We start from the raw sequence: 27,829 nt of genomic DNA, 5'->3' as shown, positions 1-27,829 counted from the left end.
CAAGGACACCCCCCCCCCCCCCCGCGTCTTTACCAACCGCGGCTGCGGGGGCTGCGCCGGGGGGGGGGGGGGGGGGGGGCGGCCCTGCCGGGAGGGGGATGTGGAGGGTGGCCCCGGTTTGGGGGGGGTGTGGGTGGGTTTTGGGGTGGGGGGGGGGCGGCGCATGCGCGGCCGCCCCTCGCCCTGCGCCGGGCAGCGCGGCGGGGCGCGGAGCGGGCGCGGGTTCGCCGCCGCTGCGGGCAGGTGCGGGCGGGCGGGCGGCACCAGCGGGGGGGCCGCGCCTGCCGCCAGCCGCGATTGGCCCGGCCCGGCCCGGCCCGGCCCGGCTCGGCCCCCTCCGGGGGGGTCCGGCCCGTTGCCCACCCCCCCACCCCACCCCCTTATTTCCCCTCCGCGCCCCGCTTTTTTAAGCCCCCGGTGCCGGCGGGGTGCTCGGCTCCACCGGCGGCGATGACCCCCTGCGCGCCGTGAGTGCGGCCCCAGGTACGTGCGGCACCGGGAACCGGCACCGGGAACCGGCACCGCCCGCGCCGCGCCCCCGCTGCGGTGCCGGGCCGGGCGGTGGGAGCGGACAGGGACAGGGACAGTGGCACCGCTACGGCAGGAGCGGGATGAATCCGGGCTTGGGGACACGGTGGGGACAACGGGGCTGTCGGAGGCGGGGGGACACACAATGGTCTGGGGGGGGACACACTGTGGGGACCGGGGTGGACAGGGCTGAAGGATGGTGGCCTTGGGGTTGGGGAGATGCTGTGAGCGAGGGTTGGGGACACGGAGGGGACTGGGGCTGTCAGGGGTGGAGATGTTGGGATTGGGGTTGAGGGGGGGATCGGGAGTGGGCTTGGGGGCAGCTGAGGCGGGGGGCGATGGTGCTGGGGCCACTGGGGTTGTGGGGACATCAGGATAAGGGGCCACTGGGGACCTCAGAGCAGGGGGACACTGGAGGGACCAAGGCTCTCAGGGTGGGGGACACCGGCACTGGGGCCAGTGGGACAGGCAGGGCTGGGGGACGCTGGCGGGGAGAAGGGGCGAGGGGTGGCAGGAGGGCAGCAGGTGCTGGTGGCTGGGTGCCCACCGGGGTGTCATCCCTCTGCGGTGCGGGAGCTGGGTGTGCCTCGGCGTGTCCCCCTGCCCCGCCACGCTTTGGCCCCCCAGTTCCCCGCTGGTGGGGAACTGGCAGGGAGGGAAGTTTCGCATCCCCGGGGTGCCCCCGGCTACCCGGGAGGGCTGGCAGCGCAGTGAGGACTCTGCACCACGGGCAGAATGAGTCCCAGCCCGTGTGGCCCGGCATGAGGATGCGGTGAGGCCGGGCTGGATGGACCGAGGGCTGCCAGGACAGACAGATGCGGGTGCGGGTACCGGTGAGGGGTTTGGGGCTCCTTGCCCCCACACACCGGCCCAGGGGCTCGGCAAACCCCACACCGGTGGCGAGGCCGGTGCCGGGGGCCCGGTTCTATGCCAGGCCCACCAGCCCGGTGTTCTCGGGCCCCGTTTTCGGTGCTGAGCACCGGTGCTGCTTTCAGAGTCGCTCGCCGGTGTGTGACCGAGCTATCTGCAGGGATGGGGCCGGGGGGGTGTGTGTGGGGGGGTGGGGGGCGCTTACCACGATGCTGCGCTAGCTTTGGGGCTCCCGCGGTGCTTTCAGCTTCCCCGGGGAGAGACAGCAAGCGGAGGGGGGGGGTGTGTGTGGAAAAAAATAAAAAGAAGAGCAAAATCTAAAATAAAGGCTGCAGACTGTCTGCCTAATAAAAATCGCACCCAGCAAAGGGCCCATATTGGACGGGATCACAGTTTTCTGAGGTGCTAATTTATTCTCGCAGGCTGGGGGGGAGCGGGAAGCATCACGTTGCCTGTGAGATGTGACGGCAGCGAGGTTTGCAGAATTCCTTTGTTGTGGGCAGAGAGGAGGGGACGCGGAGCTGGCCCCGTCGCCAGGCTCCCGCCGTGGCCACGCAGCCCCGGGGGGGGGCCCTCGATGGACACCCCCTCCCCATTTGGGCGGCGGAGACATCATGGCACTGGGAGGGAGGTGGGTGCTGCGGGGTGGGGGGGGTGGGGGGTGCGGGGGGCTGATGGATCTGGTGGGGTTGGGTGCAGGATCAGCCCTGTGGGGTCCCCAGGGCGGGGGGGGGACACACACACGCCAGGTGGGTGGGCACCGAAATGCCGTGTGTGTGCTGGTGGCACTGGGGACCGGAGCGACCCATGGGGACAGCAGAGGTCACAGGGTCTGTGCCCTGGTTGGGGGGCAGCTGCGGGGCACCCCCAGGGCTGGGACATCCCCAGGGTGGGGGGCACCCCTGTCCCGCTGCATCCAGGCTGCCTGGGTGGGTGGGCAGTGCCCTGCTTTCCCTCCCACCCATCCCAAGCCTGTGCCCCCCCCAGCACTGTCCCAAATGTCCCCTCAGCTCCGCGGGGTCCCCAGGGTCCAGAGCCACCCCCCTCCCACCCCATGGCTTGGGCCAGGTTGGGGTGAGAGAAGACCCCAAAACTGGCTGGGTTGTCCCAGCGCCCAATGGCCTGTGAGGAATTAAGCTATGTTTCAGCTGAAGCTAATCACCAGCCTCGGCGTTGCATATTCATGAGCCAGATGAATTATTCATGAAGTGACAGCTAGTGACAGATGTGAAAATGTTCGCCCGGGTTTGGGGGGGGGGGGGGGGGGGGGGCGGCTTTGCACCGGTGTTATTTTAAATTTCTCTCGGCTGCCGTTCCCCCGGCTGGGGCTGGCTCGGGGGACGGGGCCAAGCTCCTTGTCCCCGAGGGGGCCCAGCCACGTGGCACCGGGGATGTCACTGTGCCCTGAGCCTGTGGCATCGCCCCGACTGCAGAGGGAGACCCCCCTGCCCCGTGAAATTCAGCCCCTTGGGCTCACGATGGCATGGCCAGTGCTGGCTCCCAGTGCCACCCACCTCACCTTGCTGTCACCGCTGGGGATGGCACAGTGATGCCCGGCGTAGCTGAGCCTGCAGGGACACCGTCCAGATCCTGCCCCTGGGCGATGGGACTGGTGCTGCTTCCCTGCCTTGGCGCGGAGGCTGATGGTGCTGAGCCATGCTGGCAGCAGCGGGGAGCCAGGATTTAGCCCGGGCTGATCCTGGTGTTTTGGGATCGGAACTTGGCCGTGACCGTAGCCGGTGCTTCTGGAGCTGGATTGTGGGTTAGTGGATCAAGAGGAGGTGGGAGGGAGACATCTCAATAATTAACGAGGTGCCAAGGCTGGGAGGATGCTGCCCGGGGGCAGTGCCGGCGTGGTGCGGGGGGGGGGGGTCCTCGCACAGGGGACGCCGTGTGCGGTGGGTCTGGCACGGGCAGGGATGGAAGCTGCCATGCCGCTTGCCCTGACCTTGGGATAAACTTTTTGCTGGCTCAGCACAGGGCCAGGCTCGGCGGAGGTGGCAGCCGGGGATCTGGTGGGGGGCTGGGGGGAGCAGAGCGTGGTGGGGACCTTCCTTTGTCTCCGTGGTTCCTGTGCCACCAGGAACGTGGTCCCCGTGTGCTTTGAGGGCAGGGGTGCCAGCCGGGTGGCTCCAAGGGAGCGACAGACTGGGGTTGTGTGTCCCGTCCCCGGGGTGGGGGGGAGCCCGGGACCCCCCTGCCCAGGTTCTGGGTTCCCCAAGGAGGCAGCGGGCGCTGCCAGTGAGGCCGGCCCTTCCCACCGCGGCACCTTCCCTGCTGCGAAAGCAAAACCCACAGAAATGCTGATGTCAGGGAAGGCGACGGTGCTGCCGGAGCCACACAGCCCTGTGGCCCCCCAACCCCGAGCCCCCCAGCCCCTCACCGCCGGCAGCACCCACTCGCCCGGTGCTGCCAGCCTGGGGTGCTCCCGGTGGGGTCAGGGACCGCGGTCTCATCCATCCCACCCCGGCACGGCGTGCACCCGGCTCCCGCAGCCGGTTGGGGTAGTGGTTGCAAATCCAAAGAGCAACTTTCCTGTTTAACATTTAAATAAACCCTGGGCTGTTTACCCAGCAGTGCTGCCCGGCGTTTGCTCAGCGAGGACCCGTCTCCAGAACAGCAGCTCTGGGTAAACAGCCGAGAGCTTAGAGGAGTATTTATACCCCAGCACATTACTGTGGCTCTTCAGGGTCTCTCGGGTCCCTTGGGCTCCGTGCCACCACACTGACGTGGCCCTGGGCAGGACATGGGGCCGGGGCCCCGCGGTTTGGGGCTGGTAGCCCCAGGTTGTGGCTTGGAATGGGGGCTGCCTTGCTGGGAGCTGGGGTGGCCACGGGCTGGGGAGGAGGAGGATGGAGAAGGGAAAGGTCTCGGGGATGCTGCAGAGAGGTATCGGGAAGTGAGACCCCGTCGCTGTTGTCCCGTGTGGGAAATTGTCTTGTCTGCCCTTTGATGGGAAGAGTCTCCTGGAAGCTGCAGGGTGGGAGCGTCGAGGGATGCGAAAAAGAAAACTGGGTGAAAAGATCAGAAAGGGCCTGTGGGTGATTCAAAGCCCTGGGATGTTTGTGAGCACAGCCCAGGGCACCCTTGTGCCCCAGGACTGAGTGTCTTGGTTCCCCCATCCTGCACCCACAGCCCCACCCTCACCCAGTGGGTCCCGGGGTGGCAGCTCGGAGAAGGATGGGGTGGGCAGGAGCTGCCCCGGAGACACCCCATCCCACACCCCAGTGCTGATGATTTGTGCTGGGAGAGCTCTGCACACCCCCAGAAAAAGAAAAATTACCATTTCAATGGGGAGGAACTGGAACCTCCTGAGCCTGACTGTGCCAAGCAATTTATTTTTTTTCCTCCTGTAGTGGGAACGCAGGGAAAAGTTTGGTGCTCCCGAGGCCATGAGCCCCAGGGATTTCCCTTCTGGAGCATCTCTGAGCAGGGAGGGAGCCGCTGTCATGCTGCCGGTGCTGTGGAGCAGCCCCGGGGCTGCTCTGGGGTTGTTTGGCTCCCGGGGGACATGGCTGGGTACAGATGCAGTGAGCCGCAGCCCATTTCCCGCTCTGCACCCCGGGAATTTCCCTCCATGGCCGGAGCTGGGGTCAGGTCACCTCCTCATCTTTGATGGGTTTGGAGGCAGAAAGCCCTGCGTTGCTACTGCAGGAGGGACGGGGCTGTAAATGCTTTCCTCTTTAGAAGAGATAAAAGTCAGTTCTGCACCCCCCAAAAGGCCATTTTCCAGTGCTGAACATGGGGGGGGGGGGGGGGTGTCTCCTTTTTTCTCTCCATTTTGCTCTTTCTTTCTATTTTTGTCCCTTGAAAGCAGAAGGGACAGAATGAGAAATCAAGGGCTGGAAAATGGAGCATCAGGGATGGGGGAACCTGTGGGCTGAGCTGAAGCCTTGGCTTCGGGCAGCTGGGAGAGAGATGGGGGGCTCCTGGTGTCCCCCCAAAGCTTAATGCTCCCCGGCTCTCTGTCCTGGCCAAGGGACAGGTCAGCAGTTGATGTCAAAGTTGGGGGGACCCTCACGCTGTAGTGGGGACCAGCAGACCCCACACTGGATATGGCTGTGCTTGGGGGACCCTAGGCCTGGCTCAAGCTTGTGCCGAGCTTCAGCACGGCCACATTTGGGGTTTGGGGGTGCCGGTTGCAACCCCGCTGCCTCTGGTTTGGTGGCATGGGGTGCCGGAGCCTAGTTAAAACCCCAAACAAAGCCCGAGCGGGGTTGTGGCGGTGGCGGGAGCCGGGGGATGGTGGTGGTGGGAGCTGGGTGGCGGTCATGCCCACGCCGGGTGGGCAGTCTCTCTGACTCCCCTCCGAGTCCGGAGACTAAATGATTTAGAAAATACTAATCGCCGCTGCAGTCAAACAGATGGATGGGAGATTTTTCGGTGAGCGGCGGTGCCGGCTTTGTGCTCCACGCGCCGCACGCCGGCTCCGGCAGCCGGAGGCGTTGGCTGCATGTTAATGCTGAGGACAGAGCAGGGGCTGGTTCTGCGGCTGCCGGGAGGCTGCGGGACCCCCAGGTGTGTCCCACCTCCAGCGGTGCACTGGTGCAGGGGTGTCCCCGTGGGTGGCACTGGTGGCAGGGGACACAGAGGGATGCCCCGGCAGGCTTGGTGGGTTGATGGGTGGCACCTCAGCCTCCACCCCGACCCCACACCGGCTTCATGCCGGGAGTGAAATCAAACTCTCGCCGGGCTAACGGCATCCTGCGGAGCGGGGCCAATCCTGCTCCCTCCTCGTGGCTCCCGGGAGGTTGGTGTCAGCGCGGCCCCGGCGGTGATTTACGGCCCGCCGGCGTTGCCGAACAAGCAGGGAGCGGGCAAGCAGCGGCCTCCCACCCTCCCCGCTCTTGTTGCAGGTCAAGGATGGTCCATGTGATGGGGGATGCCGGCTGCTGGTTCTTGCTCGGGCTCTCCCTCCTCCCCATCGCCGTCCTGGGTAAGTGCTGCTGGGGCTAATTAGCCGATAACGGTAGACAGCAACAAATAGTGCACTATCAGCTGTAATAAAGAAATAGCGAGGGGGAATAATAACCAGGGGAGGGCTCAGGCTGCAGCGCCCCACGCCTCCCTGCCCTGGGCTGTGGGGGATTATCAAGAGAGAAACTCCCCCAAGCGACCGTGGACAACCCCCCCCCCCCCCCCATGCTGGGATTCCTGCAGGCGAGACCTTAAATCCTTAATCCCGCTGACAGCACCCCCGTCCCCCTCCCCACCGTGGAGCTGAGCCCCCCGGGGATTTGCTGTGTCTCTGACTGGGAGAGCCCATGTCCCCCCTGTCCCTTCTGGCAGGGGCATCGTGGCATCCCGCTGCATGGGGGCTTTGGGGTCCCCCCACCCTGGTACCCTCCCCATGCATCTCCCAGTGAGCAAAGGGGTGTGAAGGAGGGTGGGAAGTGGGGGGGGGGGAGAGGGGGGGAAGGTGCAGGCAGGGATTAGTGGCCGTCTTCGGTTGCCAGCCGGCTGAGCTCTGCAGGGACCATCCCCCCGACCCCACTGGGGGCAGAGAGAGCTGGGCCACGGGGGTTTTGGGGACACGTGGGATTTGCAGCGGCGGAGCTGGGGCAGGATTAATGAGGGAGGAGGAGGAGGAGGAGGAAGAGGTCGAGGTTGTGATCGCTGCCGTGCTTTATCCCAGCATGGGGATGGTTTTCCCGCAGGGGTTGGATGGCACCGAGTCATTGGCGAGGGGTCCACCTCTGCGGGCAGGGACGGGGAGTCCTGACGTCCCCGTGGGGGAGGTGTGGGACCAGTGGGTGCAGAGCAGTGGCTACAGCCTGGCAGCATTGGGGGGGGGGGCAGCTGGGGGACTTGGCCGAGGCGGGGGTTCAGCCCTGGAGGGGCGGATTTAATGGGCAGAGTCGGTCTCCAGCCTCTAGACAGGGAGGTTGCTGCATCAGCCTGCTTCGTGCTTTTCCTCGGGGGGTGTGTGTGTGTCAGGGTTGCCTTGCCCAGTACGGAGCCCCCAACACCCTGCAATGCCCCCGGCTCTCCCCGCTACAAAGGAGAGCCCTGCAGGAGCTCCCGCCGCCCATCCCCGTGGTATCTGGGCGCCTCTTTTCCCCCCCCCCCCCTCCCTCCTCGCCCCCGCAGGCTCTCAGGACGAGGGGAAGGTGATCCACATCAACAGGGTGCAGCACCAAGCTGTGCGCGTGGGGCTGGGGGAGCCCGTGGCCCTCCCCTGCCTCTTCCTGCTCCAGCCCCCCGCCTCGCTGGGGCCCAACGAGCCTCCCGACCCGCCCCGTGTCAAATGGAGCAAGGTGCGCTCGGCCAGCGGGCAGAGGGAGGATGTCCCCATCCTGGTGGCCAAGGACAACGCGGTGAAGGTGGTGAAAGCCTACGAGGGCCGAGTGTCCCTGCCCGGTTACCCCCGCGCCCGCTCCAACGCCACGCTGCTGCTGCGCAGCGCCCGCGCCAGCGACGCGGGGCTGTACCGCTGCGAGGTGGTGGCCGGCATCGAGGATGAGCAGGACCTGCTGCCGCTGGAGGTGACGGGTGAGCCGGGGTGGGGGGTACCCGGGGGGACGGGTGGCACTGGGCGGGAGAGTGGCAGGGGCACAGCGGGGACCACGGTGGGGTGGCACGGCTGCCCCTGTGCGGTGTGGGCCCCGGGCATCCTTCACAGGCTGTGCAAGCCGTGCACCCCGTGCAAGCCATGCACCCCGTGTACTCCATGTACCCACTGTGAGCTGTGCACCTCGTGCAAGCCGTGCACCCTGTGTACTCCATGCACCCACTGTGAACTGTGCACCCTCTGCACCCCGTTCAAGCCATGCACCCCACACAGACTGTGCACCTATGCACCCTGTGCACCCTCTGCAAGCTGTGCACGCCATGCACCCCGTGTTAAGTTGTGCACCCCATGTACTCCATGCACCCCCTGTGAGCCATGCACCCCGTTCAAACCATGCACCCCATGCAAACTGTACACCCATGCACCTTGTGCACCCTCTACAAGCTGTGCACGCCATCCACCCTGTGCAAGCCCTGCACCTCGTACAACTCATCCAAGCACGTGCACCCTCTACAAGCCATGTGAGCCGTGCACCCCACGTGAGCCCTGCGCCTTTTACAAGCCACCCACCGTGTGCAAGCTGTGCGTCCCATGCACCCTCTACAACCTGTGTGAGCCCTGCACCCCATGCGAGCCCTCCACCCTGTGCACCCCATGAGAGCCCTGCACCCTGTACGAGCTGGCCAAGGACGTGCAAGCCACGTGCCCCACGCAAGCCCTGCACCTCGTCCCAGCCATCCACCCCCTGCACCCCCCGCACCCCGTGCCAGCTCTGCCACCCGCTGCCCTTCCAGGCGTCGTCTTCCACTACCGCCCCGAGGGCCAGCGCTACGCCTTGACCTTCGCCGCCGCTCGCCGCGCTTGCCTGGCCAACTCGGCCGTCATCGCCTCAGCCCAGCACCTCCAGGCCGCCTTCGAGGACGGCTACGACAACTGCGACGCGGGCTGGCTGGCCGACCAGACCGTGCGGTAAGCACAGGGCACGGGCTGCCGGCCGGGCACCCCTCGCCGCGGGCAGCCGTGGGGCTGAGCGCCCGCCGTGCCCCTCTCTCCGGCAGGTACCCCATCACGCTCTCCCGGCCTGGCTGCTACGGAGACCGCAACAGCCTCCCCGGCGTCCGCAGTTACGGCCGGAGGGAGCCCGGCGAGGAGTACGACGTCTACTGCTACGCCCGGGAGCTGGGAGGCAAGCGGTGCCACGGCGGGCGGGTGCTCGGGGACGTCGCTCCGGCAGCGACCGGGGTCGCGGGCATCTCCACGCATCTCGTGCCTGCGGGGTTGGGGGCCGTGCCGGCACTTGGTGTCACCCCCGGTGCCGTGCCGGCGCTCGGCGTCACCACAGCGCTTGAGTCATGGCGACTCCGTGCCGGCTTTTCTGTCCCCGCGTCCCCGACGGGCTCTGCTCTCTTGCAGGGATGGTGTTTTATGCCACGGTGCCGGGGCGATTCACCTGGCAGGAGGCCCGGAGGCACTGCCGGAGCCGGGGGGCTTCGCTAGCCACCACCGGGCAGCTCTACCTGGCGTGGCGAGAGGGCCTGGACCAGTGCGACCCGGGCTGGCTAGCCGACGGCAGCGTCCGCTACCCCATCAGGCTCCCGCGCAGGAAATGCGGTGGCGAAGCCTCGGGTGTCAGGACCCTCTACCAGTTCCCCAACCGCACCGGCTTCCCCCCCGCCACCTCCAAATTTGATGCCTACTGCTATAAAGGTAAGGGGGATCGGCCACCATATCCCCCCCCCGCCAGCCCCAGCCCTTCTTCCCTTGGGAATCAGTGGGCATGGCCAGGAAAATTGCTGTGGATGAATATTTAATTGGGGAATTAATGAGATAAATGAGGAGAGCTGCGCTGGGAGGGAGCCCAGCTCCAGGCATCACCTTGGCATAGGGAAAGGCTGGGGGATGCGGTGGCTGGTACAGAGCCCAGGGTGGGGGGATGTGGGGCCCCACTCGTGCCCCTTGGGCCCGCTGCTGGCGCGGCTGATGCTCGTGGTCTCACCGCAGCCGCGGGGCAGAGGGAGCCGGTGCCGCCCGCGTCTGACCCGCTGGGCAGTGACAACGTGCTGGTGGAGCACAGCGAGGACCCGGGCGCTTCGGGGGACACCCGGGACGCCCCACGCGCCCACTCCAGCCTCCCGCCACAGCCGGGCGAGGACGAGCAGTTGCAGGGGGCAGCGAGCGGCAGCCCGGCGGCACGGCGCGGTGACCTCCCCGGGGCCGCGCCGGCGCCTCGTGGGCTGGGGCTGGGCGATGATCCATCCCTGCCTCCCACCACCGCCTCCTCGCCGGCACGGCCCCGTGAGGACGAAGCTCTCAACGCGGTGGACCAGGATCCGCTCAGCACCGGCACAGCGCCGCCGGTGCGAGAAGACCCCGAGGAGCCCCCCGCCACCCTCCTGCCGCAGTCCCGAAGCCCAGCCTGGGAGCACGTCACCGGCTCGCCGCTGGCACCGCCCGGGCTGGGGATGGTCCCCGGTGCGGGCGCAGAGACCCCCAGCACCCCACCGGCCAGCTCCCGCGCCCCGAGGCGGAGCAGCTACGCCGGGTTGAACGGGCGCTACTTCCAGTTGCAGCGGCAGAGCCGGGACCCCGCGGTGGTGGCTGGGGACCCACCGGTGGCCAGAGACCCCACGGTGGCCGGGGAACCGGTGGGGACGGTCACCCAGGCCCCCATCCTGGCCCTGGAGGTGAAGGGGGCTGCAGCTGACGCGGTGGAGATGGGGAGCATCCCCCATGCCGGCACCAAGAGCCCCTACTTGCCCTCCAACGCGGTGGAGGAGGAGATCAGCCCCGGTAAGTGATGCCTGAAAGCGCCGGGGGGGGGTGGGGGGGGGCTGTCCTGGTGGGGGTTGCACTGGCTCAGGGACCCCATGGCTGTGCCATCTCTTGCAGAGCTGATGGCACCGGCCACCGCCCTGGTGTCCCCCTTGCCACAGGCGTCTGCCCGGAGGGATTCACCGTGGTGGAGCCCCCGCACAGCCCCCCACAATCCTGGGGGGACAGCACGGACACCCCTTCTTCCATCCCCACCCCTGCCTGCCTCTGTGGCTCCCCACGACGCTCTCGGCCACCGGGACATCACCGCGATCGGGGCTCAGCCCCGTGTCCCCAGTGCCCGTGGGAACTCCCCCCAGCCACCTCCAGATGCCACCGAGGACTTCTCCGGGGACACCCTCTCCCCGGAGGATGGTGGCTCTGTCCCGCCACAGACCCCACTGCACCCGGCCCCACTGGTGGCTGAGGGCCCCGAGACGGCCCCGCAGCCCCACGGTGACGGCGGTGACAGCAGCGGGGCCGCAGGCGATGGCTTGCTGGAGAGGCAGAGGAAAGCACTGACCTTCTTCCACCCGGCTGGTCCCTCCATGGGGCACCCCACCACCCCCAGCCCCACTGAGGCAGCTGCTCCCCGGTCCTGGGGGGAGCTGAACCCCACAGCTCCCCACGGGCCGGCCGAGCCGCCGGCTGAGCCCAGCCGTGAGCAGCCGGACGGGTCTGGGGATGCTGGGGTTGGCCGAGCCAAGCTGAGTGGCGAAGCAGCCTCGTCCCCCCCGGCGCGGGATGTCCCTTCGCCTCCCGCCGCGGCTGGCGAGGTGACCCCGCGGGTTGGCACCGAGCGGCTGCTGGAGGCTGAGGAAGGGTCCACGGGCTTTGCCCCCACAGCCCCACGTGCAGCGGGGCTGGGGGGAGCGGAGCATCTCCTCCTGCCCCCCCCCACCAGCCCCGGACCCCCGGGTGTCCCCAGCCATGAGGATGCACCGGCAGCCCCCGGCGAGGAAGATGCCTCCGGGGAGGCGAAGAGGGAAGAGCCCCCTGTACCCCTCAGCTCAGCCACCCACAGCCCGTGGCCATCACCCACTGCCCCCCACCCATGGGTGCTGGAGGTGCCCGAGTCCCTGAGCACGGGGTCGCTCTTTGAGCACTCCACAGTGACGGAGCTGGGGGGGCCGGGGGGGTCCCCGCTGCTGGATGCTGACAGCGGGAGCGGCGAGGAGCTGCTGGCCTGGGCGGGCGCCGATAACACCAGCCAGCACGGTGAGTGGCGTGCTGGGGGCACTGAGAGCTGATGGGCACAGGGAAAAACAGGCTGGGTGATGAGACAACCTCAAGGTTAACCACACACCCCCCCAGCAGCAGCGTGGTGCCGACCTACAGGGATGGTTTTCGGGCAGAGGTTTGGGGTAGGGTCTCTCCTTTTACCCAAAGCAATTTACTCACCAGGGAGTTTCTGGCAACCGTGATGGGCTGGGAGCAGATTCTGCGTTTTTTCAAAGCCAGCTGAGCTATTAACATGAGCTGGGAAAGCATCCTCTTCAATATTTAATATTTGCAGTTGCTAATAATAATAGCTGGAGAGGCGGCTGCTGATGGGGGACGCGCGGCACACGCTGCCCGGCTGCGGCTCGTGCAAAGGCAGCAAATATATTTAAAGAGTAGGAAAAGGCACCGCAGTTGATGTGCGGCAGCCGGCAGCGCCGGGGCAGGTCCAGACCCTGGGTCCCGGTGGGGAAGGGGTGGGTGCTGTGGGATGGGGGGGGTGTGTGTGGATGTGTGTGTCCCCTCACCCTGGCTCAGGGCACCCACTCCCACCCCGCAGCTCCGGCTGACCCCTGCCAGAACAACCCCTGCCTGCACGGCGGGACCTGCCGCGCCAACGGCACCGTCTGCGGCTGCAGCTGCGCCCCGGGCTTCACCGGGGAGAACTGTGAGATCGGTGAGCGGCCGGAGCACCCCGCCGTGCCGGGGCAGGATGCGGCCCTGCCTGCGTGTCCCTGGGCACGGAGCAGCTTGGAAACGGGGAGGGGAACGGGGCTGCGGCTCTAAATCCAGCCTGATTCTCCCCGTTCCCCATCTTCAGGCGCCGCTGGTTGGGGGGGCAGAATATAGGCTGGAAGGGTAGTGGGAGGGGGGGTCTCTGCGTGCCCGCAGCTCCCGGTTTGTCCCCGCAGACATCGACGACTGCTTGTCCAGCCCCTGCCAGAACGGCGGCACCTGCATCGACGAGGTCAACTCCTTCGTCTGCCTCTGCCTGCCCAGCTACGGCGGCAGCCGCTGCGAGAAAGGTGGGGAGCGCAGCCCCCGGTGTGTTTTCCCCCCCCCCCCCCCCTTTAATGTGTCACCACGGAGTGGGTGAGACCCCCATGGGGACACTGCCCAGCCCCTCTCGCTTCAGGGATGAGCGTGGGGAGCTGGGAAGGGGATGCAGGAGTCCTGCCCCCACCCCAGCCATGATGCAGAGCTGCTCCCTGCATCCCTCCCCGGGGTGCTGGGGGGGGGGGGGGTGTGGTGTGGTGTGGGCCGGTCCCCCCACTGTCCCCATCTCCCCACAGACACGGAGGGCTGCGACCACAACTGGCACAAGTTCCAGGGTCACTGCTACCGGTACTTCGCCCGCCGGCGCTCCTGGGAGGACGCGGAGCGGGACTGCCGCCGCCGCGCCGGCCACCTCACCAGCATCCACTCGCGGGAGGAGCACGGCTTCATCAACGGTGCTGGGGAGGGGGGGGTGGGGGGGGGATAACATAACACCCCGTCCCACAGCTCTGCAAGCACCCACACCCCTGGGAGTGCTTCGCCGTGCGAGCCGTGGGTGCTTCTCACCGTAGGCTTCGGGCACGAGAACACCTGGATCGGGCTCAATGACAGGATCGTGGAGCAGGATTTCCAGTGGACCGACAACACCGGCTTGGTGAGCCCCTTGGAAGTGCGGGGGGGGCAGGGGGCTCGGGGGGGCGGGGATGGTGTGGGTGTGTGCAGGGGCTCTCACCCTCTCTCGTGTCCCACCAGCAATACGAGAACTGGCGGGAGAATCAACCCGACAACTTCTTTGCGGGCGGCGAGGACTGCGTGGTGCTGGTGTCCCACGAGATCGGCAAGTGGAACGACGTGCCCTGCAACTACAACCTGCCCTACATCTGCAAGAAAGGCACAGGTACCCCCGCCCCAGCTCCCCGTGTCCCCCCCCAGGCATCCCCACCACCCCCCCAGCACCTCATCCTCAGGAAACCTCTCCCAGCCCCTCATCCAGGAAAACCTGGATCAAATCTCCATTTCTCCTTTTTTTTTTTTTTTTTTTTTTGTTTTTTTTCCCTGCAGTCCACTCTTCCCTCTCCACTTTAACTTGCTTAATTTGCCACCATTAAAACTATTAAGTTCTCATTCCTTATCTTGAAAGTTATATTAACCTCCAGCTGCTCGTTGCGAGCCGGAGGAGCGCGCCGCCCTCTCCTGCCGGTCGCACATTAACGATGCGCTCGCCCCGATAAGGCCATTAATTAACGAAGTAAATCCTGGGGAACACTTCGCTGCCAACCTGATGGAGCAGCCCCTCCTAAAGCCACCCACCGCCGCGTTGGCTCACGGAGAGAACCGGTGGCAGGGGCAGGGTGTCCCCTCTGGGTGCTGGGAGGGGGGTGACGGGGCTCTCTTGCCCACCCCCCCGCAGTGCTGTGCGGGCCCCCGCCGGAGGTGGCGAATGCTTTCACCGTGGGGAAGAAGAAGGAGAAGTACAGCATCCACGCCAGCGTGCGCTACCAGTGCGAGGAGGGCTTCACCCAGCGCCACGTGCCCACCATCAAGTGCCACAGCACCGGCAAGTGGGACCGGCCCAAAATCCTCTGCACAAAACGTTAGTGGGGCCCGGGGGGAGGTGGTGATCCTGGGGGGTGGGGGGTGTCAAGGCACCAGCTCCCACCCCGGGGCTGTGGTTTGTTGACCCCCGCCCCGGGTGTCCTCCCTTGTCCCCCCCGTTAGCCAGGCGGTCGCACCGAGCGCGGCGGCACCACCACCACCGGCACAGCCACCCCCACCACCAGCACCACCACCACAAACCCCGCAAGGAGCGGCGAAAACACCGCAAGCACCTCCGGCTGGACTGGATGGAGGAGGGCCACTACTTCTAGAGCCGGGGGACGAGGAAGCACAAGGGTCCCCGACGGGATGTGGTGACGTTCCCTGCCCCCCCTCCCATACTCCCTCCCCCCCCCCCTCTTTTATAACCCCCCCCTCAGCTTTAGCTCCTAGGATGCCCGGCCCCGTAGGGAATAGGATCCGGAGGGGGCGGCTGTGTGTGCGTCCCCAGCCCTCCCTGCATGCCCCACGCTCAGCCCCCCCGACCCGGGGTCGAGCCCCCAGCCCTGCACAGGGACCTCCCCCCCACCCTCTCATCCCATCCCTGCGTGGGGGCCGTTCCCCACCTGGGCTCTGGCCCCCCTCCCCAAAGGCAGAGGGGGTTAATCTGCCAGCCCCTCCATCTCCCACCTCGGCCGTTGTGTCTCGCTGGCCAAGGGTGGCTCTGTTTTTTTAGCAGCCCCCCTCTCCCCATATCCCCCTCCAGCACCCCAGTCCTGCCCCCAGGGCACCCCTGCAGCCGCCACAGGGACCCTGCCCGGTGCGGGGGGGTGCGTGGGGGGGGACGATGCCACCGGGGCCGGTGTCCTGCTCTGCCGCCTGGGTTGGGGTTGGTTTATTTTTTTCCCTCTTTCCGTTCGTCGTCGGGTCCCCGTTGGAGTTGGCGTGTGTGTGTGTGTGTGTGTACGGCGCTTTCTGATCTCTGCTGTTTGCGACGTGACTGCCGTGTCCCGAGCCCCCTCCCTGTCCCACCCCACCCCCCCTGCCCCAGCCCCATGCCATTTCTGACTCTGCCTTTCTGTACTGCTGGACATTTTAATAAATTTTTTTAACAGTTAAGCAGCCCTGACCCTGCGCTTCCCTGGGGTCCAGGGTGGGGTGTGGGGACCCTGGGGACGTTCCCCCCCTGCAGCCCTTGTGCCTTGCCTTGTCCGGGGACTCACACCCTCGCTCTCCATCTGCCTCCTTTCGCTGCCACTATATTAATTTTAAGCAAAGCTAATCTTTCTCCCAGGGCTCGTTGTGCCAGCCCCGCCGCCTGCTCCCGGCACGAGCCGAGCGCTCGTGAATCATGCTGGCGGGAAGCAGCGCGGCCGCAGCTTTTCCTGCCGGCCCCGACAAGCCACGGGGATGCTGATGAATTTATCGGGGTGCTGCCGGTGTTAGCCAGGGGTGCAGGGGGCTGTGACTGCCATCCCCACCCCGGCTGCCACCCGTCAGTGGCTCCGCTGGCCCCTGGCACCCACAGTCCCCAGCTCTTGGGGGTCGCGGTGGCCGGGGGTGTCATATCCCAGCAGTTATTTATTTTCGTCAGCGCTGGCAGTCAGTAAAGGTGATGGATGGCCTGTGCTCAGCTGGGCTGGGCCTGGAGGAAGACCCGAACCCCCTCTGGCATGAGGGACCCTGGGGTCCCCACCCATGTCCTGCCATCCCTGGGGTGGCTCCTGGTTGCTGCCAGCCCCGGGATGCCCCAAGGTGGCTCTTGGTGATGCTGCTCCCTTGGATCTGGTCCCAATAAATCCAAGAGAGATGCAGGGGGGATGCTCGGGCCGTGCCTGGCTGCGAGGGGGGACACAGCAGGACCAGGGCGCTGACGAGGGAGTGAACATAAGGGCTGTGGGGGTGAGCAGCCCCATGGCACGGGGCAGCCCAGGGTCCCTTTCGCACCCAAGATGCCCCTCGAGGGTGGCACCAGCAAAGGAGACACGAGAGCCCGGCTCAGCTCTCCGAAGCGGCCGAAGCTTTTATTTCATCTACGTCCAGCTCGCGAGCGCCAGGGCTGCAAAAAGCCTCGTGCCGGTGCTCGGGACAGTGGCCACCCCGCTGCCGGCATCGGCCGCTTCCGCACGAAGCCAAGTGCTGAGGAGCTGCCCCAGCCCCGGGCTCGTGGCCACTTGCCTCACCCGGCACCAGCAGTGGCCCTGGGGGGTGGCCAGTGGCAAGCGGGTGCTGGAGGGGCTGCGGGTGCCCCCCCCCGGGATGCCTGTGTTGCATGAAGCCAAGCCCAGTGCCCCCTGGTCCTTGCCCAGTGCCAAGGTGGGATTTGGCTGGGCCTGGGATGCTGGTTGCCCGTAGCATCTCCCGGGGGGGGTTTGGAGTGCTGCGTGGCCTCAGGGACAGCGCGGAGCTGGGGACCCCGGGCGTGAGGATGAGGACGTGGCGGGGCTCAAGCTCTGGCTGGGCCTTTAGCACATGCAAGATGCTGGTTGAGAAGCGAGAACTGCAATGAGCTGGGGAGCCAGCCCTGGATCCAAGCGCAGGCTCCTGGCTGGGCTACTGAAGTCGTTCCCCTCCTGCTGCCTCAGTTTCCCCGAGCGTCACCAGGCTTTGGGCGCAGCAGCCGCGCCGGCAGCGCGCGGGCCCCTTTCCCAGTTCCAACGCAGGGGCTGCCCGCAGCTCCCCGCACTGCCGGGGAGCCCAGCACACGGCTTGGGGGCTGCGAGGGGTGCTCCCAGTGAAGGCGAGCCTCACACACGATTCGGATGCCCCCCACCCAGCACCTTCTCCGGGGCAGCCTCACCAGCTTTTTTAAAGCAATAAACCCCAAAAAGCTTGTACTTCTTATCCGGGAAGCCCAGGTTCCGTACGCCGGGCTCCCGGCCCCCGCAGCGTGCCCGGGGGTTGACGATGGGATAACGGATGCTGCCGTCTTCCACCCAACCAGCCTCGCAGCGGTCCAGCAGCTGGATTTTCCAGGCGGCGTAGAGCTGGCCCACCTTGGCCACGGCCGCCCCGTTGTTCTTGCAGGCCTGCACCGCCTCGGCGTAGCTCAGCTTGCGATACGTCTTCAAGAAGTAGACTTTGCCTGGGGAGGGGTCAAAACGGGGGGGTTGGTGGGGGACAGGGACCCCGCTGAATCATCCTGCACGGCACTGGAACCTGGCCGGGATGGGGCTGAGCGGTGCAAACCCTGGGGACCCCCCCACCCTGCGCCAACACATTTTTTTTTGGGGGGGGGGGGGGGGAAGGAGGGGGGAGCTGGAGGAGGCGAGCGGCTGGGTGGGCTCTGGGGAGCCGCCGCGGCGGTGCGGGCAGATTTATGGGGGCTGCGCGGCGGCGGTTGGTGATGGCTCCTGGTGGCGATTACACCCGCTATTTATCCTGCCTGCCACCATTAAATAAACATCGGCAGAGCCCCCCTCCCCGCACGGCCCTGCCAGCCAGGAAGAATTTACACAGCCCAGGAGCCCTCCCGGCTCCCATCTGTCTTGCGTGGCCCCGGCCTCATCCATCACCCGGCCCGTTCGCTGCTGCAATTACCTCCATCCCCTGCTCCTGCCCGGGGACGAGGGGTTTTGCTAAAACCAGGTACCCCAGCCCCAAAGGTGACAGGGCCGGATTCTGGTCCTTGCTGGGGGTCCCCCCAGCACCAACCCCCCTCTTGATGTGCCGGGGAGCCCAGGGAAAGCACATGCAGCCACATCCTGCTCTCACCCAGGGCTGAGCATCTTCCTGAAGCACCAAAGGAAACCCCCGCCCCACCCTGCCCAGCCGAAATGGGGAGCTGGGTGCTCCGTGCCTCAGTTTCCCCCCCACACACACCCCCCCAGCCGTTACCGTTGAGGTTGGAGGTGAAGCAGAAGGCGTCGTAGTGCTCGGTCTCCTTGTGCCGGTAGCCGTAGTTGCGAACCCCCACCGGCGTGTCCTTGCGGCCACACTCCTCCCGTGGCCGGGAGATGGGGTACTGCACCGAGCCGTCCTCCAGCCAGCCGGCGTTGCACCAGTCCATGCCCTCCAGCCAGGCCTGGTGCAACTGGTCGTGCGAGGCCAGGATGCCGTCCTGCTCCAGGCACGCCTGCTGCGCCTCGTGGAAGTTCAGGGTGTAGCGACCCAGGCGTGGGTGGTAGGGGAAGATGACGCCTTGGGGGGGACAGAGAGGAGGGCTGGGGGGGCGTGGGGGGTGGGTGGTGATCCCTCCCACCTTGTTTTGAAGCTGCACCCAACAAATGGGTTCAGCAGTGCAAGGCACCAGGAGCTGGCGGGGAATGGGACACCCAGCTGCAACGTCCAGAGAAGATGAGCCTGCCACTGTCTCTGCTCGGGGAGTTTGGGTGCTCCCAGTAACCCCAACCCCGCCCTGCTCTCCCCCTCCGTGACTGCAGGGACCCCCATAGCACCCCTGCGTGCTGCTCTGGGACCTGGGGACACCAGTGGTGCCTGTGCAGGGGCCCAGCCAAGCCCCAGCGTCCCTGGAGCAAGCCTGTACCACCTGGAGCAGTGTTGCTGTACCTCCCAAACCCCCCAAAAAGGGGGGTTTCCCCCTTTTCTGGCATCCCCAGCCACAGCAGCTCGTCCCAGTGGGCTCAAAGCCACGCACAGCATCAAGACTTGCTGCCACATCCCGGTCATTCCCCCCCCTGGTGTTTTACGAGGCCGTGCCTCTATCTATCTCCAGCGTTTATTAGCTGCCAGCCTGTAAACCTGGAGCAACAATAAAAACCAATAACAGAGGCAATAAACCACGGCACACGCCAGGAAAAACAACCGGCCGTAAAGCAGGATGGAGCCCAGCTCGGGGATGTGGCACCGGGAACTGTGTCCTGGCCATCCCGTGTGGGACACGGGGACACCCGGGGTCCTCCCTGTCCCCGTCCCTCCTCCCCGGCGTGGCCATGCCGCTACCTTCGAGGTCCAGCTTGACCATGCCGGTGTCGTCCTCGAGCTCGTTGGTGACCTCGCACTCGTAGCGGCCGTAGTCTTGCAGGGTGACGTTGCGGATGATGAGCGAGGCGTCGCCGAAGCCATCCTCCTGCAGCGCCGTGCGGCCGCGGTAGCTGCCGAACGCCCGCCGCGCCTTCCCCAGCGCCACGAAGACGTCCACGAAGGCCATCGGCTCCGTCACCTTGGTCCACTTGAGGCGGATCTCGGCCGGGTCGTGGGCGGACACGTCGTAGTGGTACCGGCAGGGCAGGATGATGGTGCCGCCCCGGTGGGTCACCACCTTCCCCGGGGCCGTTTGCACGACCACGGCCCCGCTGTCACCCTCTGCAAGGGACACGGAGCTCAGGGGAGTCCCTGTCCCCAAGCCTGGCCCTGCCTCCATCCCAGGCAGCGCCGGCACGTGGGCAGGATCCACGGCGGGGACAAGGCAAGCTGGGGGGTGTGGGGGGACAAGCTTTGGGGGGAATTTCCCTCTTTTGGGGGCTCAGAAGTTGGACAGCTCCTGGCCAGGGCAGGGGGGACACAATGGATGTGCCAGAGACCCTGATCGTGCTTTAATAGATATTAAACTCAACAGCCCAGCAGCTGCAGGATGCCTCCCCCCATTCCACCCTGGGGGTCCAGCCCAGCTCCCTCATGTGTGTCCCCCCTCCCCGGGTCCCCACTCACCCATGACATGAACCACTTTCTTCCTTCCCCGGGTGCTGAGCAGCGCGTTGGAGGCGAGGATGCCGGCGAGGAGCAGCAGAGCTGCCGGGCCAGCGGCCCAGGGACCTCGGGGACGCATCTGGGGGGAGAGCAGAGCCCCTCAGCACCGGACGGCCCCCCCTCCCAGGGAGGAGCGCGGCAGAGGGGAGGTCTGGGAGCAAACCTGACCCCCCTGGCTTCGCCAGCCCCCCCGGCAGCGGTGCCAGTCCCCAACCCACACCCCGTTGGGTCTGTGCTGTCCCCAGGAAGATGCCGTCACCTTCTGACACCCCTCGTGGGGAAGCCCCCCCACCCTATCTCCCACCTCCCCCACCCCAAACAGACGGTGGGGTGACCGGTCACTCATTGCATCCCCCCTCCCCGAGCACCCCAGGCCCGCAGGGACCCCCCGTGCCCCCCGGCCTGCGCCGGCGCTGAACTCCGGTTCACCCGCTCAGTTACAGCTGGGATGAATATTTCATGGCAGCCGCGCCGGGCCGGATCTCGTGAGTTATTTATGTCAGCGCCGGCACATCTGGAAACTGAACTGATGGCGTGGGAGTGGGCTGCGGCTGCCGGACCCCCCCCCGGGCCCCCCCCCCCCAGCTGCTTGCCCCACTCCACAGCCCCCCTTTCGCAGGGAAACGCAAAGGGAAAAGGAGCTCCCCTGCCCCCCGGCGGACCACGGTCCCCCCTGCACCCCATGTCCTCCGAGATGCCCCAGATCCCAGCCCAGGCAGTCTGGGTGTCCCCCCACCCCCCGCACTGTGGGAATGAGTGTGTGTCCCCCCCCCCCAATCTGTGGGGCTGGGGAAGGGAATCCAGGGCTTGGCTGTGGGGCAGCGAGAGTGGGGCTGCTCCCTCGGGGGTCCCGGTGCTCGGTTGGGAGGCAGAGGGATTGGGGCAGCCCCCTCCCGGGGGGTCCCGGTGCTTGGAGTAAGCGGAGCGGGGCAGCCCCCACCCCGGAGGGTCCCGGTGCCCGGTCTGGGGGCAGGAGGAGCGGGGCAGCCCCCGGCTCTCCCCCCGCCCCCCCCCCCGGCAGCCCCGGGGCCGGTGCGGTGTTGCAGTGCGGGACACTGCGGCGGCAGCCCCGGGGGCTGCGGGACGCCGGTGCCCGGGAGCGGGCAGAGCAGGGCGGGGGGGGGGGGGGGGGAACCGGCCCGACCCCGCCGGGTGCAGCCCCCCGCTCCGGGGTTACCGGTACCGAGGGGGGGGTGTGGGGTGGGGGTGTGTGTGGGGGTGTCCCGTCCCGGCTCCCCGCGGCTGCACCGCAGCGAGTGGAGCCGCCGCCGCAGCCCCCCCCCCCCCCCCCCCCCCCCTCCGCAGCACTCACCGTGTCTCCGCCGGTACCGGCCCGCGGGAGGGGCCCGGCCGCAGGAACGCTCCGGTGCCGCCGGTGCCTCCGGTGCTGCCGGGGCGGCTCCGCGCAGGGGGCGGCACCGGGAGCTCGGCCCGGCCCTGCCCCGGCTCCCGACGCTGCGCAGGGCCGCCGGCTCGCCAAGGTCACCGGCCCGCCCGGTCCCGGGCCCCCCGGTCCCGGCTGCGGGTGGGGAACCCGCGGGGTAAAAGAAGTTTTGCCGGGTAAATCCAACACTCTCCCCCCACCCCCTGCAAGGGCAGCCCCGAGCCACTGCCAGCACCCCCACACTCACCTCACCCCCCCTCCCACGTGTTTGTACCCACCCACCCGTGTACACGCCACATGCTCGCGCACCCCTGCCCACCCGTGGGCATCCCTGGCACACGCAGGAGCACCCCTTCCCCTGGCTCCCCCCTTGCAGCCCGACCCTGAGCCGCCGCAGCAAGGGCAGGCAAGGGCAGCGCAGGCAGAGAGAGACCCCCCCCCACCCCAGCCCTGCACCCCAAAATGCAGGAGGAGGCAAAGTCATGCAGCTCCCCCCAGCCCCGGGGCAAAGGGGGGGGACCCGGCAGGACCCCGGCGGATGACGTGGGGGGGCCGGTATGGTGCTTCAGCCGGTGGCATGGGGTGACGTCCTCAGCCGGAGCACAGACACGGGTTCAGAAGCCGTATTTTTGCTCCTTTATTTTGTAAACAGTGTTTTCCTGGCACGGTCCCCACTCCCGTGGCCCTTCCGGCGTGGCTGGGAGCACCAGGGTGGGACGGGGCCCCCACGGCCCCCGGGGACCCACCAGGGGGGGAGCCCAGCTCCCACAGCCCCCAGCCAGCGAGACCACCCCAAACCCGGGCAAAGGCTGCAGCCATGCCCCCGCAGCGCACCCTGGGGTCCCCTCAGCACACCCCCCAGCATTAGGGGACACGGTGGGGACCAGAGCATCCTTGGGGACACCTCTGCCAGCCAGGACCTACCGCAGGCTGCTCCGGCTGCTCTTGCAGAGGGGAGAGGGGAGATGGGCAGCAGCCCCCCCGGGGCGGGCAGGACACGTCACTGGTGTTTCTTGCCCACGTGCAGGCTGGCAGGAGTGGCAGGCAGGAAGAAGGCAGGGCAGCGCAGGCAGCGGAAGGCCAGGAGCTGGGGGCCCAGCGCGTAGAGGACGTTGGTGAGGAGGAAGCTCCACCAGACATCTTCAGGGGTCTGGTAAGGGAAAGGCGTGCGGGCGTGCAGCGAGGAGCCCAGATGGGAGAACTGAGCCTGGGGACACAGGGCAGGGGGTGACACGGGGCGGGGGGACGGGCAGTGATGGGCAGCCCACCCAGCACCAAAGCGTGTCCACAGGAGCACGCCCAGCACGGCCTATCTATAGACCCGCAGGCTCGCTCCAGCCTATTTCTGTCAAACTAATCCCCGGCTCCATTAAGATCCGTCGAGGCCAAAGTAATTATCAGGCAGAGGCGCTGGGAACTGCTCCACATGCAGCCGCGGGTGTGGATCTGTCCCCCCCCCAGGCTCAGCCCTGGCTCCCCGCTTGTTATCTCCTAGCTGGGACCAAAACCCAGCCCAGGGGTTCCCCCCGTCGTCCCCCCCCCACACACCACAGCTGAGGGAAGGACGATGGGGCAGCCCTCACCTGCGCGACGGCACCGGCAAACACCAGACTCCAGTCGGGCAGCCAGGAGCAACCAGGCAGCACCAGCCCGTAGATGCAGAGGCAGAAGAAGGGGAGGACGTAGAACATGTAGATCAGCATCTGGGGGGGGGACACGGAGAGGGTCACCCCATCCCCAGCAGCAGGGGGGGGGGCAGGAGGGACCCTCCAGCCCTGCCTCAACCCTGCTCACCTGCACTTTGGGGTAGGCGACGGGGTCGCGCAGGTACGGCTCATGCTGGTAGATGTACTCGAAGCACGAATCAGCGGGACAGTCCAAAACCACCTGGGGATGCGGAGAGTGGAGGGGAGGTGGGCGCAGGGCAGATGCACCCACCCCGGGACCCCCATGCCCCCCCCCCGGGACCCCCGTGCGGTGACCCAACACTCACCAACCCCCTGAAGAAGGTGAACGCGGCGGTGAGGAGCAGGAGCAGGACCAGCCCCATGTCCTGGGGCCGCTGGTACAGGGGCTTGTGTTGCTCCTCTGCAACCTGGGAGAGGGAAAATGCTGGATTATCAGCTCCGCACCCTGTGGTCCAGCCCTGGGAGGGGGATAAGGCTGACAGCTCCCAGTGCAGCCCCTGCCGCGGCTCCCAGCTCACCTTCTCAGGGCTGAGGCATGGCAGGGCTTTGGGCTGCTGGAAAAGCCTCAGCCCAGCCCAGATGGGGATGAGGATGTAGGGCAGGTTGAGCAGGAAAGAAGGGCTGAGGTCGGAGCTGTATTTCCCTGGGGAAGGAGAGTACAGGGTAGGCACAGTGGAGTGCTCGGCGCCCAGTATCGATACCTGACACTTGCCTCCAGGCCAGCACCTTCCTCCTCCGCTCGTGGGAGCGAACCCACCAGACAAACTGGGGGGATGGAGGCAGCTTGGGGGGTCAGCAAGGGCTGGACGTGGAGTCAAGCCCCCGTCCACACCCCCATACCTATCAGATTCCCAAGCAGGAAGACGACGACACTCATCATCAGAGAGCCCAGCCAGAAGAGACCCAGGTTCCTGTAGCTCTTTCTGCAGAGACATCGGGATCAGACTCCTCTGCCAGAGCTCAGAGCTCCCCTCCTCACAAAATCCTCCAGCCCCCGCGAGCTCCTCTGAGCTCCTGATCCCTGAAGGTGCCACCTTGCTGTCCCCACTCACCTCTGGCTGATGGCCACGATCATGGCGAGGTAGAGCCCGTAGTGGATGATGCCGTCCCAGTAACAGATCATGATGCCGTGCGCTGTGCGCAGGTAGGGCTCGCCCTGCCCGTTTGGAAAATAGCAGATTATATGGGGTGGGGGGCAAGCGCCATTCCCCCCCCCCCCGCCCTTCCCCAGGGAACCCCGTGGGGCTGCCCCGTGCACGGGAGCAGGAGCAGCATCCATGCTCGTCCTGGGTGCGTGGGGCTGTTCACATGCGAGAGCCCAAGGCAGGGAGAGGTGGTGGTACCTCTCGGACGTAGACCTCCATGAAGCCAGAAATGTAGCCATCCTCCTCCAGCGAGATGATCAAGTCGACGACGGAGGTGAAGGAGAACACCACAAACACTGCGTGAGAGCGCGCCAGCTCGGAGCGGGTCCCACGGCTCTCCCCCCCCAACCCCAGATCTCTGCTCCCTGCGCCGGCATGGCATCAGTCCCCACACCCCGGGGGTGGGACGGGACTCACCGCAGAAAAGGGGATCCTGGAAGTGGCTCAATCCGCTTACGAAGATGATGATGGAGAAGAGGCCGGCGAGCACCAGCATCCCCATCAGCATCAGCACCAGCGGGCTGCTGCGGAACAGCAGGATGGGTTCAAGCACCCGCGCGCAGCCGGGGGGTTAAGCCCAATTTCTTCCTGTCCAGCTGAAAAACCCTTTGCCCCCACTGATTCTGAGAGGTCTTCACTGAAGCAGGCTCAGACCCTGCTCCCCAGCACAGGAGTGGGGGAAACGGCTCCTCCAGGGTGTGAAATAACCCCGGGGAGGTGAAGCCCGGGGGAAGGCTGGCTCTGACACCCGGACATGGATGGGGAGGGGGCTGCCTCACCAAGGCTCCTGTGCCTGGCCAGGGGAGAAGCCCCAGCGTGGTTCTCCCTCTCCACTGTTATAAGAGACTGGGGAAACAGATTATAAAGCAAATCAGTAATGATGAGATAGATACTGAAAGCGTGTCCTAAGAGAGTGGAGATATTGTAGGGAAATCTATCCCGAGCTTGCTGCTTCCCCTGCAAGAAGCACTTGCATCAGCTGGAAGAGCTACAGCTCTGCTCTAGCCAGTACTTCAGCTACGGAACATGGAAAACATTACAGTATTTTTCACTCAAGCCTTTAACCCTGTTACCAAAGAAAAAGGCAAAGTCATGGCTGACTGTCTGCACAGACACCGGTGTTAATAGCTTATCCTGGAGAAACACCCAATTACCAGCCCGAGTGCTCCTCGGCGCAGCACAGCAGATGTGCCGAGTGGGGACGACAGGCCAGCCGTCCCCGTGGCCAGGGTCACCTGGCTGAGAACAGCTCAGGTCTCATTTATGGGAGGCTGTGACAACACCCGGCTCATGTTTGCCTTGTGCAGGTGGAATTGCTCTTCCAGGGACAGGGACAGTGAAAGCAGGACCCCGCGCCCAGGGAGCGTCACAGCAGCACTGAGCGAGGCTGAGCTTGTCCTCACCTAAGCATCCAAACCCACAGGGATGCTCTTGGGAAAAAAAAAAAAAACAAAAACACCTCAAAAGCAATCAAACAATTGAAGCGTCACTGCCAAAATGCATTATTACTAGTGTATAATCAATTACTACACAGCTAATTACTCCCACAGAATGATTAATTCAAAGTTCAAACGCTGTGGTGGAGTAGCACAACGCCGGGCTCCTCCGGTCACCAAAAGACGTGACCGTGTGTGTGACAGGGCTCGAGACACGCCAGCCCCGGGGCCACCCCGTGCACATAAAGGCACCTTGGGGTGCTGCCCTCACGGCACCCAGCTCACCCTGCCGGGGCCACCATCTTTGGAAGGGAAAGACTGAAAAGATATGAACGAGAATTGGGAGATCCTTAAATAAAGTTTATCAGGTGGCCAGGAAATCTCTGGCTCTGCAGTTAAGGATAGTTTGGCTAAAACTGCTTCCTGCTGGTAAAGCAAAAGCAGAAATTAGCTATAAAAAGAAATGTATAATGAATGGGAAAAGGAGGGTGAAGGGGGCCTGGTAGGAATGAAAGGATAGAAAGTGCTGTGAAGTGATGAGAGGACACAAGGGGAAAACCCGTAGCTGGCAGGTCCTGGGGCGCAAGACTGGAAAGAAGAGAAAAATAATCAGCCAGAGCGGCTGGTACCAACCGCCCCGACGTGAGGGTGACGGCCAGCCGGGGATGTGCTGAGCAGCCAGGATGTGGCTGGGCTGGGGCATCGCGGGGCTGTGGCTCAGCAGAAAAAGTGAAAGTGGGGCTGTTATGGGGCAGCGTGACGGTGGCGATGACGAGGCCGGCGTGGAGGGGTGGCATCAGCCACACTGGGATACGCCAGCAGCCGAGGAGCCAGGGGGGTCGCTCTGGGAGGGGGAGATGGGGCTTGGAGGGGTCCCCAGTGCCCCAGGAGGCACGGCTGTGTCTGGAGGGGCCACCCAGGGTCGGGGGTCCTGTCCCTCTCTCCTGGGGGGGCAGGCGGCTGGAGAGGATGCTCATAAATCAGGGAGGTGCTGAGAACTCTAATCCCTAGGGAATGTGGGCTGCCGGCGAGCCCCGTTATGCTCCATGGTGTGCAACGAGGCCGAGCAGCCCTGTTGCGCGTCCGTTCACCGACAACGGGATTTAAAAGTCATCAAGACAGCCATGACCCACGTCGGCGAAGTCCCAGCTCGCAGCGGCTTTTCCACCGGCTCAGCCAGGGCAGGAGCGCCTGGACTGAGCCCCCTGCGCCAGGCTGGACCCCAGGACAGACCCAGCACCCTGCCCTGGACCCCACATCCCCCTTTCCAGGTCTGGATGGGACCCAGGTGGGACGGCTCCCACTGTCCTTGGACAGAGCCTTGTCCTGGGCCAGGCTGGACGCTCCCCCCCCCAGCTCCCAGACTGGACCCAGCACCCAGGACCAGTGGAGGACAGGACCCAGCGCCCTGCCCCGAGCCGGACCGCAACATCCCAACCCCGGCGCTCCCTCCCGAGCCCGCACTCACTCTGCCAAGGCGGTCGCACCGTTGATGCCAAAGGCCACGGGGATGGCGAGCAGGGACGGGGCGAGCACGCCCGGCACGGCAGGGAGCTGCATCCCCCGGCCGGGCCGCCCGAGCTGCCGGAGCCCGCGGACTTTGGCCCCGTTGCCGGCAAACAGGCAGCGCCCTTAAAGCGCCAGAGCTGCCCGGGAGGAAGGCCGGGGGGGTCCCGGGGGGGAAGCAGGCAGCAGCCGAACACGAGTGACTCACTACGAGGGGCTGTGCGGGTCTCTGTGCTCGAGGGCTGTTGTGAAAAGGCTGCGGGGAAGGATAAAACCACTCCAAAAGGGGCTTTGAAAGCTTGGGGACTGGGTGGTTTGTGGTTTTGTTTTTTTTTTTTTTTTTTTTTTTTTTTTTTTTTTTTTTTTTTTGTTTCAGGTTTTTTTCATTTGTTTGTTTGTTTTTTTTTTTTTCCCCCAATTCATTCTGGAAACCTTAAGTACTTAAAAAAGCCAAGAGGACACACCTCTTCCGATCTGTAAGAGGAAAAGAGAGGGAGTAGAGCACATGAAAGCCAACACTTCATCTCTGCCTTTAATAACAAATTGAA

General features: G+C 65.8%; 2 protein-coding genes across 5 annotated transcripts; one reads left to right on the top strand and one right to left on the bottom strand.

The window, feature by feature from the left end:
• Positions 1-270: 270 nt before the first annotated feature.
• On the top strand, positions 271-15,592 carry NCAN (neurocan). 3 transcript variants are annotated; one of them, XM_042794731.1, is made up of 15 exons: positions 271-483; positions 6,255-6,334; positions 7,489-7,890; positions 8,704-8,878; positions 8,968-9,095; positions 9,323-9,616; positions 9,911-10,699; positions 10,799-11,938; positions 12,501-12,617; positions 12,853-12,966; positions 13,234-13,392; positions 13,510-13,592; positions 13,691-13,835; positions 14,349-14,531; positions 14,661-15,592. In XM_042794731.1, the coding sequence occupies exons 2-15, from the start codon at positions 6,262-6,264 to the stop codon at positions 14,849-14,851; spliced, it is 3,993 nt and encodes a 1,330-aa protein (XP_042650665.1). In that variant the 5' UTR covers positions 271-483; positions 6,255-6,261; the 3' UTR covers positions 14,852-15,592. The 3 variants fall into 3 exon arrangements, with proteins under 3 accessions (XP_042650665.1, XP_042650664.1, XP_042650666.1); XM_042794730.1 differs by lacking the exon at positions 271-483 and adding an exon at positions 1,890-2,029; XM_042794732.1 differs by lacking the exon at positions 271-483 and adding an exon at positions 1,891-2,029 and having other exon boundaries at positions 14,657-15,592.
• Positions 15,593-16,471: 879 nt separating this feature from the next.
• On the bottom strand, positions 16,472-27,555 carry LOC116959930 (transmembrane 6 superfamily member 2). Of its 2 annotated transcripts, XM_042794734.1 has the most exons (15): positions 27,244-27,387; positions 24,757-24,863; positions 24,538-24,635; positions 24,247-24,350; positions 24,035-24,117; positions 23,713-23,837; positions 23,500-23,601; positions 23,302-23,393; positions 23,090-23,143; positions 22,431-22,713; positions 21,435-21,641; positions 20,084-20,201; positions 19,376-19,738; positions 18,311-18,613; positions 16,472-17,558 (listed from the first exon to the last, which is right to left on the bottom strand). In XM_042794734.1, exons 1-15 carry the CDS (start codon positions 27,333-27,335, stop codon positions 17,221-17,223), a joined length of 2,469 nt encoding a protein of 822 aa, XP_042650668.1. In that variant the 5' UTR covers positions 27,336-27,387; the 3' UTR covers positions 16,472-17,220. The 2 variants fall into 2 exon arrangements, with proteins under 2 accessions (XP_042650668.1, XP_042650667.1); XM_042794733.1 differs by lacking the exons at positions 16,472-17,558; positions 18,311-18,613; positions 19,376-19,738; positions 20,084-20,201; positions 21,435-21,641 and having other exon boundaries at positions 22,131-22,713; positions 23,090-23,209; positions 23,301-23,393; positions 27,244-27,555.
• Between the last annotated feature and the right edge of the window lie 274 nt (positions 27,556-27,829).

The sequence above is a fragment of the Tyto alba genome, unplaced genomic scaffold, assembly GCF_018691265.1.
Source record: "Tyto alba isolate M040663 unplaced genomic scaffold, T.alba_DEE_v4.0 Super-Scaffold_20000042, whole genome shotgun sequence".
In the NCBI taxonomy this organism is placed as follows: domain Eukaryota; kingdom Metazoa; phylum Chordata; class Aves; order Strigiformes; family Tytonidae; genus Tyto; species Tyto alba.
The sequence above is the reverse complement of the archived record's forward strand: the minus strand, read 5'-3'. Positions and strand labels throughout refer to the sequence as shown.

Coding starts and splice junctions, on each gene's coding strand:
- LOC116959930 (XM_042794734.1), bottom strand. CDS start 27,335: ATGCAGCTCCCTGCCGTGCCGGGCGTGCTCGCCCCGTCCCTGCTCGCC. Junction 24,864..27,243: donor GGTGCGACCGCCTTGGCAGA/GTGAGTGCGGGC, acceptor GCTGTTCCGCAG/CAGCCCGCTGGTGCTGATGC. Junction 24,636..24,756: donor CCAGGATCCCCTTTTCTGCG/GTGAGTCCCGTC, acceptor GCTCTCACGCAG/TGTTTGTGGTGTTCTCCTTC.
- NCAN (XM_042794730.1), top strand. Junction 11,939..12,500: donor CGATAACACCAGCCAGCACG/GTGAGTGGCGTG, acceptor CCCACCCCGCAG/CTCCGGCTGACCCCTGCCAG. Junction 14,532..14,660: donor CAAAATCCTCTGCACAAAAC/GTTAGTGGGGCC, acceptor CCCGTTAGCCAG/GCGGTCGCACCGAGCGCGGC.